The sequence below is a fragment of the Sus scrofa genome, chromosome 13, assembly GCF_054392235.1.
Source record: "Sus scrofa isolate SSC_HxYL_T2T_F1_AM1 chromosome 13, Sscrofa_HxYL_maternal_Yorkshire_Landrace_v2.0, whole genome shotgun sequence".
Lineage (NCBI taxonomy): Eukaryota > Metazoa > Chordata > Mammalia > Artiodactyla > Suidae > Sus > Sus scrofa.
In genome coordinates this window covers 62,696,668-62,708,721 of record NC_139395.1, presented here as the reverse complement: position 1 = coordinate 62,708,721, position 12,054 = coordinate 62,696,668, and the positions used below count along the sequence as shown (strand labels likewise).

The window sequence follows — 12,054 nt, the reverse complement described above, 5'->3', positions numbered from 1 at the left end:
ATGGTCTCAAGGTTTAGTTTAGGTTTGTCTTCTTGTGGGGGTATGGGGAGGGAAGAGGTGGAGTGGGGGCAATGCACAACCGGTGATGAAAGAGTGAAACCAGAGCCTCACAAACAGTATCATAGTGCCTATTATCACCAAATATACTAAACACCCCAAACACTCACAAATAACCAGGAGGCAGGTCTAAAGAACAAATAGAAACCAAGCTAACTCCTTTTCTTCCCATTTTTTAAAGGAGGTAACACGTAAATCTACAGATGGCTCCCTTGAAATAAAATACCAGCAGGGTTTTATATCTCCAAGGGAACTGAGAATCATTATAAGCATTTTTTAAAGTGCTTCTTAATGTATATTTGTTTGACAATCTGATTAAAATAAGATGTGGTAAATTCCCCTTTCTCATTCTTTGTCTCACACCAAAAAAACAAATTGATGTGACCCAGGAGTGCTGTATGTGATGGATCATATTTACCTCATTTTAGTTACAAATCTGCATAAGCAAAGAGAAATGCCTAAGATAAGAAGACAAAAGAGAAACCCTGGTGTGTTTCTTATTGTTTTTTTGGCAAAGGACCCAAACCCATTACCCTCTAGGCTGTAGGACCCAGGAGGCATGGTTAAATCTTAAACTAGGTTGAAAGTAACGGATCTGGCAAGGAACATATTAGGTGTTGCTAGTGCTTTGGTTTAGCAACTCTTAACTACAGCAGGACTTCAGGCAGTTGAGTATACCAGTCCAAAGGAGGAGATGGGAGAGGAATCGAGTCCCAGAAGCCACACCCTTTCTATCCATCCAGTCAGGCCTTTGCTACACATGACGTCATTCCTTGCATACTTAGTTCTCTAGGACGTGTCTTTTTCACCATCGGTCTTTAAGAATTCAAAAGTTCTGACATTTTTTGAATTATTAAAAGATGTCTCCTTCAGGAGTTCCCGTTGTGGCTCAGTGGTTAAGGAATCCGACTAGGAACCATGAGGTTGCAGGTTCAGTCCCTGGCCTTGCTCAGTGGGTTAAAGGATCCGGCGTTGCCGTGAGCTGTGGTGTAGGTTGCAGACGCGGCTCGGATCCCGCGTTGCTGTGGCTCTGATGTAGGCTGGTGGCTATGGCTCCGATTAGACCCCTAGCCTGGGAACCTCCATATGCCGCAGGAGCGGCCCAAGAAATGGCAAAAAGACAAAACAAAAACAAACAAACAAACAAAAAAAGATGTCTCCATTATACTATGATTTTGCTAAAATATTAGCCTGTTAGACTGACTTTGCTGGTAATCTGGACATAAAATATTCTGCTCTTATTTTCAGGTGTTTTCTTCCATGCTGACATGTTGTATTTAACTTAGGGTATAAGCTTAGTGAAGGAAAAATCATACCACACATATTTACTGTTACCATTCCCTTCTCAATCTTTAACACACCTTTACAGTAATCTATCTATCTATTTATCTATCTATCTATCTATCTATCTATCTATCTATTTTGTCTTTAGGGCCACACCTGCAACATATACAGGTTCCCAGGCTAGAGGTCCAATTGGAGCTATAGCTGCCCGCCTACAGCAACGCCAGATCCGAGCCACACCTGAGACCTCTATCACAGCTCACAGCAATGCTGGATCCTTAACCCACTGAGTGAGGCCAGGGATCGAACTCACATGCTCACGTATACTAGTCAGATTTGTTTCCACTGAGCCACAACGGGAACACCCAGGAATCTATATTCTGACCAAACATCTCTGTGCAGACATGAGATGGTCCCTGTCTCATGAAAGAGTACAGTGGAGACAATGAGCACTGAGCAGTTTCTAAATTACTATCATTTTGTTTCTGTTACTGAAGGTGCAAGAGCAGCTTGTTGTAGGTGGAATGATAATAGACAAAACTATTATTAAAATAAGAATTAATAATAAACAGGTTATTAACTCTTCAATTGGAATAAATATATAGTTTTTATAAAATAATGGCTGTTTAAAATACTTACAAAATGTAAATGAAAAATCCCAGTACTTATGGTATAGGTTGTACCTTAACCGAAATGATAATTCACTGGCTTCCGATTCCAAAGCTATGACATCATCTTAGAAAATCACCAGCATAATGTGAAAATCTTACATAACTAAACTGATTTTATTTTCACTTGGCTTCAAATGTGGCATGTGAGATTAAAGTACTCATTACTTCTATTACTGCCTTGCAACTTTGTAACACCTTGTGGCTAGAAGCAAAACTATTTAGACTTGACAGAATTCCAAATTATTCTACACTGCACTATATACATGTTAAATATTCAGACACTAGAACAAATGTGACATTCTTATAGGAAACTATATCATATCTTTTCAAATTACATGTCTTTTTTACCTATGGCTCACTAAAAGTACATCTATATGTACTGTGATCACACTTAAAAAAGAAGCTAATTATAAATAAAATGGCTGATGTATACAGTTATTCAACTTTGCACTGACCTTGAAAAAGAAAGAATGCTAACCTTCAAACAATTAGTAAATAGTTATAAAGACCTGCTATGTAAAAGACAGAACTATAAAGAATATGAACATAAAAATAAATGATCGGAAGACAAAATTTCTTCCTCCAAAAAAGGAAAGTCCTACAAGGACTTAAAACACAAACATGAAGAAACAGTCTCACAGACTTGGAGAACAGACATGTTCACCTCCCCAAGGGGGCAGGGGTGGGGTGGGGGGAGGGAGTGGAAGGAATTGGGCCTTCTGGGTTAATAGATGCAAACTACTACATTTTAGAACGGACAGACAATAAGGTCCTACTGTATAGCGCGGGGAACTGTATCCAATCTCCTGGGACAGATTGTGATGGAAAAAAATACTTAAAAAAAAAAAAAGAATATATATAGATGTATGACTGGACCACTTTGCTGTACAGCAGAAATTGGCACAACATTGCAAATCAACTATAATTTTTTTGAGGTTAAAAAAAAAATGGGGAAATGTGGTCTGACTCCCCATTAACTCTCTGCACTCTCCTGTGTTGATATCTGGAAGTGATTTTTTTCTTGAAGTGAACACTGTTTAACCCTTGCCCAAGCACAGCAGAACCAGGAGTATGGGAGGGAGCTGGTCTAAGAAATATGGTAGTCATATTAAGTTTTATGTCATCAAGTTAGAAAATCAACATAATTTGCAGAAATGCCTGAAATAAGCTGATTTGAAATAATACCTCAACTTTTTATCAACTTCTGAGCCTATGAAACCTCGATAACATTATTAAAGACATTGTGCACTATGTGCAAAATTATGCACAAAATGATTAAGAGCATCAACTCTGGAGTCAGACTGTCTGGATTCAAATCCTGGATGTACCCCTTAACACTGGTATTCCTGAGGTCTTACACAAGGCCCTAAAAATCAGTGCCTCCCTCAGTTTCCATGTCTACAAAATGAAGATGGTAATAGCACCTGCCTCAAAGAGCTGTCCAGAGATCAAGGTGTAATCCACAAAGCGTGTTATCACACTTCCCAGGCACACTGGAACATCAAGAAATGTTAGGTATTATGGTTGTTTTTATTACTACAGTTAGTACCAAAGGCAATGTTAACACAGTAAAAGGGTGCTGGACAGGAAACTGTCTTAGTGGGGATGGCATCAGAGCCTGTTTCCCTTGGTTGCCTATCATGTGAATGAAATGCTAAGGAATATATAATAAACTGCTTTGCACAGTGCCTGGCATGTAACATCTGCTCAACACACGTCTTGTGCTTTTTGTTATAAGTGTTTAGTAACAATACGTGCATAACTAAACAAACTGAGTTACTGAAATGCTAGGAAGGAAACAGGTAATAGGCAGGGAAGACGGGATGGTCCTACTTTAAAGAGGGGTGGACAGGGAACGCCTGTCTGAGGTGACATGATCTCAGGTCTAGGGAATGAGAAAGACGGAGATGAGAAAAGCCTAGGAAAAGAGCCAGAATAAAACCTAAATAAAACCTAAATAAGGAAAGGGATTTTTGTTGAGTCCTCGTGTTGCTATGTCCCCAGACCCCAGAAAATGCCTGGTACAAAGTAAGTACTCAGTAAGGATGTAAAGAATGAGGAGTTCCCATTGTGGTGCAGCAGAAACGAATCCAACTAGTATCCATGAGGATGCGGGTTTGCTCCTTGGCCTTGCTCAGTGGGTTAAGGATCTGGCGTTGCCGTGAGCTGTGATATAGGCCAGCAGCTATAGCTCTAATTTAACCCCTAGCCTGGAAACTTTCATATGTCAGCCCTAAAATGAAAAAAATAAAATGAAAAAATAAAGAATGAATGAATAAAGAACACTTCTTATTAAAGAACAGTTGATTTATAATATTGTGCCAATTTCTGCTATACAGCAAAATGATCCAGTCAGGTAAAAAAGAATGTTTCTGGCAAGGGACAACAAACTTAAATGCCCTCAGTGAAGACCAGCCTTGCGGGTCCAAACAGAAGAGAGGGAGGCTAGCAGGGCTGCTTCGGCACATTGACACAGGTGGCTGGAGAGGCAGAGGGTGGGCACTCTGGGGTAGGTCAGTGAGGTAAGAGGGCATCAATGACCTGGGACCCTGTCAACTACAGTTCAAACTCTACATTTTACTCTTCTTTCAAAGAGGTGTCAGCAGAGAGTGATTTGGTCTGATTCATTAAAAGATATGGCTGCTGTGAAGCAAGAATGGAACCAGTGAGCCCATGGAGAGGCCAATGTGGCAACCCAGGCAAGCTGGGAGTCAGAGGCTTCAGTCAGAACAGTGGACTTGTGGATGAGCTGGACTATGAGGGATGAAGGAAAGACAGAGCTGTGGAGTCATTCTTAAGTTTCCACTTCAGCCAGCAACAGGTCTGAAGTCTGTCCTGAGAAGGGGACACCTGGGAAGGAACAGGCTGGGGGAAAGGGAAATAAAAACCAAGCATTCTGTTCTGAACTGCTTCCCTGGAGATACCCTGAGTAAGGTCACCTAAGAAAGTGGTCACATGAGGCTGTAACTCAGGAGGTGGTCCACGGCAGAGCTTTAAATTGCAAGTTACCTACATGAAGATGGCATCCTAAGCTAAAGGATGAGATAAAATAATAAGCTTTGGTCATTTATTGTGTAACAGAGTCCTGTAATCTAACATTTTTCTCTTCTTGCTTAGCTGCCACAAAGTTCCAAGCTCAACTTAAATCTTTTTTTTTTTTTTTTGTCTTTTTGCTATTTCTTGGGCCACTCCCGCGGCATATGGAGGTTCCCAGGCTAGGGGTCGAATCGGAGCTGTAGCCACCGGCCTACGCCAGAGCCACACCAACGCGGGATCCGAGCCAAGTCTGCAACCTACAACCAGCTCCTGGCAACGCCAGATCGTTAACCCACTGAGCGAGGGCAGGGACCGAACCCGCAACCTCATGGTTCCTAGTCGGATTTGTTAACCACTGCGCCACGACGGGAACTCCTCAACTTAAATATTAAAGGAAAATTATCTTCTCGGAGGTTGTGGATATGATGATCTATCCCATTTACTCCCCCTCCTTCTTGCAGTATCTAGTCTTCTATCTAAATCTTTTTGTAAGTACATTTACTATTAGAAGAAGATGAAAGCATCATAAGAAATGAGGCAGTGTTGGAGTTCCTGCCATGGCTCAGAGTAAACGAATCTAACTAGCATCCATGAGGACGCAGGTTTCATCTCTGGCCTCACTCAGTGGGTTAAGGATCCAGTGTTGCCATGAGATGTGGTGTAGGTCGTAGGTCGAAGACATGGCTCAGATCTCTCAGTGCTGTGGCTATAGCGTAAGCTGGCATCAACAGCTCCAATTCGACTCCTAGCCTGGGAACATCCATACGCTGTGGGTGTGGCCCTAAAAAGAGAAAAAAAAAAATAAACAAATAAAAATTAAAGAAATGAGGCAGTGTAGTGACAAGATTTGATAAATCAGGGGCTGGCTCCCAGATTGCCTTGAGTGGTCCTCAATTACAGGCACACTTCCTTGCAGTAATCTGGAGTTATGTGCCTCTCTGATAGACCATAAGCTCCTAAAGGGTATTATCCACATCTTATTCATCTCTGAATTACTGTGAAAAGGAAGGTCCTACGAGAAACACAAATACTGTATGATACCCTTGTAAGTGGAATCTAAAAAATACAACACGAGTTCCCATCATGGTGCAGTGGAAATGAATATGACTAGGAACCATGAGGTTGCAGGTTCGATCCCTGGTCTCACTCGGTGGGTTAAGGATCTGGTGTTGCCATGAGCTGTGGTGTAGGTTGCAGACGTGGCTCAGATCTGGCACGGCTGTGGCTGTGGCTGGTGGCTACAGCTCCAATTCACATGGGAACCTCCATATGCTGCAGGTGTGGCCCTAAAAAAGACCAAAAACAAACAAACAAAGACACCCCACAACAAACTAGTCAATATAACAACAAAAAAGAAGCAGACTCCCAGATACAGAGAACAAATGGGTGGTTACCAGGGCAACACAGGGGTAGGGGAGTGAAAGGTACAAATTCTTGGGTGTAATATAGGTTCAAGGATGTACTAGCCTTTACATGGGGAATGTAGCCACTAGTTTGTAATAAGTGTAAATGGAAAGTAACCCTGAAAATTGTATGAAAATAAATATTTAAAAAAAATTTTTAAAAGAACAATGTCTACCTCAGAGGAGGCAGGAAATACATGTATAGTCCCTGCATCTGTCACTTTTTTGTAAACAGAAGGGGTTGAGGCTTACTAGAATACGTTAAGGCTTAGTTCTAAGATGTTTTAAACACAATATAGTACACTACTTAATACCAACCAGTGATACAGACAAATGTTAGGTATAAGGGTAAATCTTCAGGATTTGGATTGGAAGACTTCAAGCAGGAGGAAAAAAACTGAGCTGGTTTTAAAAGATGCGTAGTAGTGGACCCGTGAAAGCCTGCTTCAGAAAGGAGCCCAAGAACAGGGGCTACTGCATAAGGAGCCTATTCTGGTTGGAGGGAAAAGCTGGAATGGAGAGATAGGAAAAAAAAAAAAATTGGCATAAGGGGAAGGGAGCTGGAAAAATCAAAGATATAATGTGGACATCCTTGAGTGGCAACAGCTTCACGGTTCAGAGTTTTAGAAAGTTACACATTTCTGAGAATTTCAAAGAGATGTTTAAGAAAGATCACACAAATTCAACGTGTAAAATGGATGAGTGTTAACCTAGTCCACCCAAAATTCGGTAAGAATTTTTTTTATCTTTTTAGGGCTGCATCCACGGCATATGGAGGTTCCCAGGCTAGGGGTCGAATTGGAGCTGCAGATGCTGGCCTACACCATAGCAACACCAGATCTGAGCCTCACCTGTGACCTACACCACAGCTCATTGAAATGCTGGATCCTTAACCCAATGAGCAAGGCCAGGGACCAAACCCGCGTCCTCATGGATACTAGTCAAGTTTGTTAACCACTGAGCCACAACAGGAACTCCTTTTTTTTTTTTTTTTTTTAAAGTTAGCAAAAAAAGGAAGCCATAGATTCCAAAAGGTCAGAGTCAATGCAATTTGGTGAGTGATGAAGAAAGAGAGAATCAGATTTAATCTGGGAACTGAGAGAAGGGGTTAGGAAAATAACACTATGATTACTAGAAATCAGGGAGATAGCAGGAGGAAGTGATTTTAGAAGGCAATACCATCGATTTTAGGAGGAATAAGATCAAGATGATAGTGGCCACCCCCTACCTCCAGATTCCCACTTCTTACAGGCTGAGGTGCATGCAATCTGCTAGAGTACTTGCTGAGAAAAATTTTCCTAAGCAGTATTTCCATTTCAACATAATAGAGAAATCCTTCAATATACTAAAGTCTCCCTATGTTTGCAAAGTTAAATTCAAATGGATAAAATCATAATACAAAAATGACAGACATGCCAAAAATTGTCTACTTTTACAAAGCACCGTGATTTCACATTTGTATGTTAAAAAAAATCTATTATATGAAAAGATGCTCAACACTGTTATCCCTGAGAGAAATGAAAATTAAAACCACGAGACACTAGTACACAACTATTAAAATAGCTAAACTTTTGAAAATCTAATAATAACAAGTAATGACATGGATGCAGAACAACTGAAACTCTCATATACTGTTGGATAATGGTACAACCACTTTGGAAAACATGTTGACAGTTTCTTATAAATTAAACTTGTATTTTCCCTTTGACCCAGCAATTCCACTCCTAGGTACTTACCTGAGAAAAACAAAAACCTATGTCCATACAAATACCCATATGCAAAACATTTATAGCAGCTTCATTTATAATCATGAAAAATCGGAAACAACTCAAGTGTGTATCAATTTAGTTATTAAACAACTAAATAAATTACAGTACACCATAATTTGGGATACTGCTCAGTGTCAAAAAGAATAAACTACTTATATAGGATACAACAGGAATGAATCTCAAAAGCATCATATTAAATGAAAGAATCCAAGCACAAAATACTAGTGAGTGATTCTATTTACATGATATTCTGGAAAAGGGAAACCTACAAATATTCTGTATTTTGGTTAGGGCGGTAGTCATATTTGCCAAAGCCTAAAAAAAATGTACACTTATAAAGGGTGAATTTTCCTATGTGGAAATTATTCTTCAATAAATCTGACCAAAAAAAAAAAAAAAAAGCCTATTATAGCATCTTAACACCAAAGAAAATTGTTAAAGCTCCACATTGTTATCTATGATTACTCTGAAAAATTCTAGACATTTCTCAACTAGCTAGAATACTGCAAATGTTCTGAATATTGAAAAGAAACTCCATCCTTTTTCCCTCCCTGGGCCTCAAACATTCCTGTGCTGAGACGGGGCATGAGGATGTCAGAGAGTGTGCAGAAGCCACGTGAATGCTGGTCACTGAGACACTAATAAAGTGAGTCTTGTTTGCTGGACAGCTGTTGCTTCATTGTCCTTTTGTTGACACAAAGAAAGAGAGCTGTTATGCTTATGGAATGTGACCTTCTCATTGGATAGCCGTTACATCATGGTCGGAAACACTGCTGGAGAAATCCATTTTCACCGTGCACCACAGGGAAAAGAGTAAAAACAAAAACAAACAAAACAACAATGAAAGACACCAAAGCCCTCATTAAATGAACTGTACCACCCTTTAAAATCAGGTCACTTACAAGAACTACTTTTCAATACTTAATAATATAGAGTTCATTTTTTATTGAGTAATGTTTTGTCTCATTTTATTACCCTTAGTATATAACCTCAGTAGAGTATTTTTCCAAGTCTAAATAAATGTTATTCTTTAAAAGACATTTTCTATAAGCGCTCCATGATTACTAATGCCTTACAATTATGAGAATAATTCCTTACTCACAATTTTCAAAACCATGGCACCAGGAGATGAAAAACAAATATGACGTTTCTGAGTGTTCTGAACAAAGGGTTTTAAACTTTCATCTAATTGTTTGTTTTTAAACATATAAGTAACTTTCCCCAAGGCTAACTCACAACTCCTCCACACTCTGCTCCTTCTCAGTGGGGGTTCCTAAGCCTGGTGGGGGTGAGCAGCAAAGATGGAAGGGACCTTCAGAAACCATGCCCCCTGCTGTTCCCCACTTCCTGCCTGGGGGGCGGGGGAAGAGCCCTCAGCATTCTAGGCCTACAAATATTCAGAACTTTGCTTTTCTCCCTTTTCCATTTACCCTCCCTGTTATTCCTTAACCTCTACACACACACACACACACACACACACACACAACGAAATGAAATAAAATTTGACTGGGTGGAAAAAGAGTGTCAAAACAGAAGAAAATCAAGTTTTACTTTAACATCTCAAGATTTCAGTTATGCCTGCTATGCTTATTTCCCAGTATCACAGACAACTAAATAAGTCTAAAGACTGAACTGGCACAAAATCACAATCCCAACATCTTTCCAACTGTTAATAATTTTGAATTTTAAAACTGCTAGTCAACATTACAGTCTACTATTCCACACTGAAACTAGTGGATATTTATGATAATTAGAGTGAAATTTCATATGAAGATTGGCAAACTTACTTTTAAGGACTCCCACAGGGGAAACTGGACCAATGAGAAAGGAATCTGAAGAGGCAAAAAGAATCAAATTAGGCAGGAAAGATCAGTTTGCTTAGCACTACTATATGAGCCTATAATTATCACTTAGAAATGTTATTTCATTTTAACTTTAGGTAAATAATAACGCTACCATTAAACAAATTTATAAGTATAGTATGCATAGTTTTTAGAAAAACTTGAACTGTAACTGTCTGTAGCATCTAGTAACTTTGGAGGCCCAAGGGACATAAAAAGATGCTGTGAAGCCTTCTTGAAAGGGCAAGAGAAGCACAGTATGAACAGAGTCTGGTTACTGAAATGAGAAAATAAATATTTTCCATCACAAGTAATAAAGACTTTATTATTTTCTTAAGAGATTGAGCAGCCTCCTTAGCAGTCTAAGTGTCAGAGCTGAAATGAGAAACAGGGAGGAAGAGAGAAGGAGAAAGATGGGAGAAGGGGAGCCAGGAGGGAAGCGGGCAGGACGGGGAAAGGAGAGAGAAAAGAAGGGGGAGAGAAGGAAGGGGGCAGGAGTCACGAGGGACAGGGGAGACAAGGCAGGTGGAGGAGACAGAGTAGGAGGAAGCTGAAAAGCAGCACTGGGTAACAGAGCATGGTGGAGGGCAGGGCATGGGAAAGGAAGGAGGTTGAGCAAGCTGGAGGAGTGAGGGCTCCAAAGAGGTGGGCATAGAGGGGCCTGAATTAGTCCCTAGTTTGGTCAGAAAGCATCATCTCTAGCAGCAAAGCCAATCAGCACACTTACTGTAAGGATTTATACTCAGCCTTGTAACAATAAGTTAGAGATGCTGCCAAGTACTTTTCACCTATCGGGCACTGTGCCAGGCACTTAATCAGTTGGATTTCACTGAATCCTCACAACCCCATATGACAGGTATCATGACTATACCCATTTTACAGAGGAGGGAATGGAGGTTCAGAGGTGCCACATAACTTGCCTAAAGGCGCACAGTTAGGAAGTAAGAAACCTGGACAATCTGACTCTAGAGCCCTATCTGACTATACCTACAAGACATCTAATGGGATTTATCTGCATATAAACTCACCCATACGATCACCTATTTGTTTTTAATCAAACTTCTTAAAATTCTAAAATAGAACCCTACCTCCATATTTCCTAAAATCAAAATACCTGAACTCCAGGGGACCCTACCCACTGGCCTAGGAAATATCCACTCAATGCCCATTGGGCCTGTGTGAGGGACAATGCTGCTCAAGGAGGTCACAGGCCCAGTATTGCTGCCCTGTATTCAGTTCAGTTGTAAATGAAAGGTAAAGGCAGACTGTGACCATCAACAGTATGCATATAACTGTGTGTGTGAGAGAGAGAGAGAGGGAGATTGTGTGTGTGTGTGTTTACAGATAACAATGTAGAAGGAATCAGTGGGTATTTACTTTCCCATGAATTAAGGGCACTAAAGAATTTCTAAAATATTTATATTTAATCAGAAACTCAGAGTCTAGCTTCATCTAGCAACCATACTCTGCTGGAATAAATGATGGCCCTGGGCTTGGCCACAGAAAGAAAATCTGTGTTCCAAGGGCAGGAAATGGCAGTGAGGAAAAAAAAAAAATCAATGTCAATAAACTAGTTTAAGGTGACAAACTAGAATCTCGGAGAAGTTTGTCATCTCCATAAATAAGCAGCGCCCCACCTTGTACATCAAAGTTCCATAATAGGAGACAAATTTAGTTGAGTTTTGTCACCAAGACATGAAAACATCTGACACTGTCCATTCTGGCACTATAGTGCTCTATTTTCAATTAAATTATCAAAACCCCCAAATTTGACTATAGCTTTCTAAAAGCTTTTCTAAATTTTTAAAAATTTATCATCCGTAATAAAATACGCCAGAGAACAGTAAAATCACAGATGACTTTAATTTTCTTCTTTGTACTCTTCCCCTCCCAAATGTAAATATATGACATTTTAATAAGAATATAAATATTTCACATTTATAAGACGAAAAAGGTCTTATGATTTATTTTCATGGTCCATGCTAGCCTTCTT

The 12,054-nt window shown here is 39.9% G+C and overlaps 1 protein-coding gene across 10 annotated transcripts in view; it reads right to left on the bottom strand.

Moving 5' to 3' along the window:
* SLC25A26 (solute carrier family 25 member 26) overlaps window positions 1–12,054 on the bottom strand; it is a 165,580-nt gene that overhangs the window by 29,232 nt on the left and 124,294 nt on the right. For 9 of the 10 annotated variants that reach the window (XR_014823504.1, XR_014823503.1, XR_014823502.1 and 6 more), the window contains one exon: window positions 10,008–10,052. Coding sequence is in view for 7 of the 10 variants with exons in the window: in XM_084988955.1 (XP_084845081.1) it covers window positions 10,008–10,052 (45 nt within the window). In the remaining 3 variants the exon portion in view is untranslated. Of the gene's footprint in view, window positions 1–7,501; window positions 8,994–10,007; window positions 10,053–12,054 lie in introns of those variants that run through there. The other variant, XM_084988961.1, reaches the window with a different exon arrangement.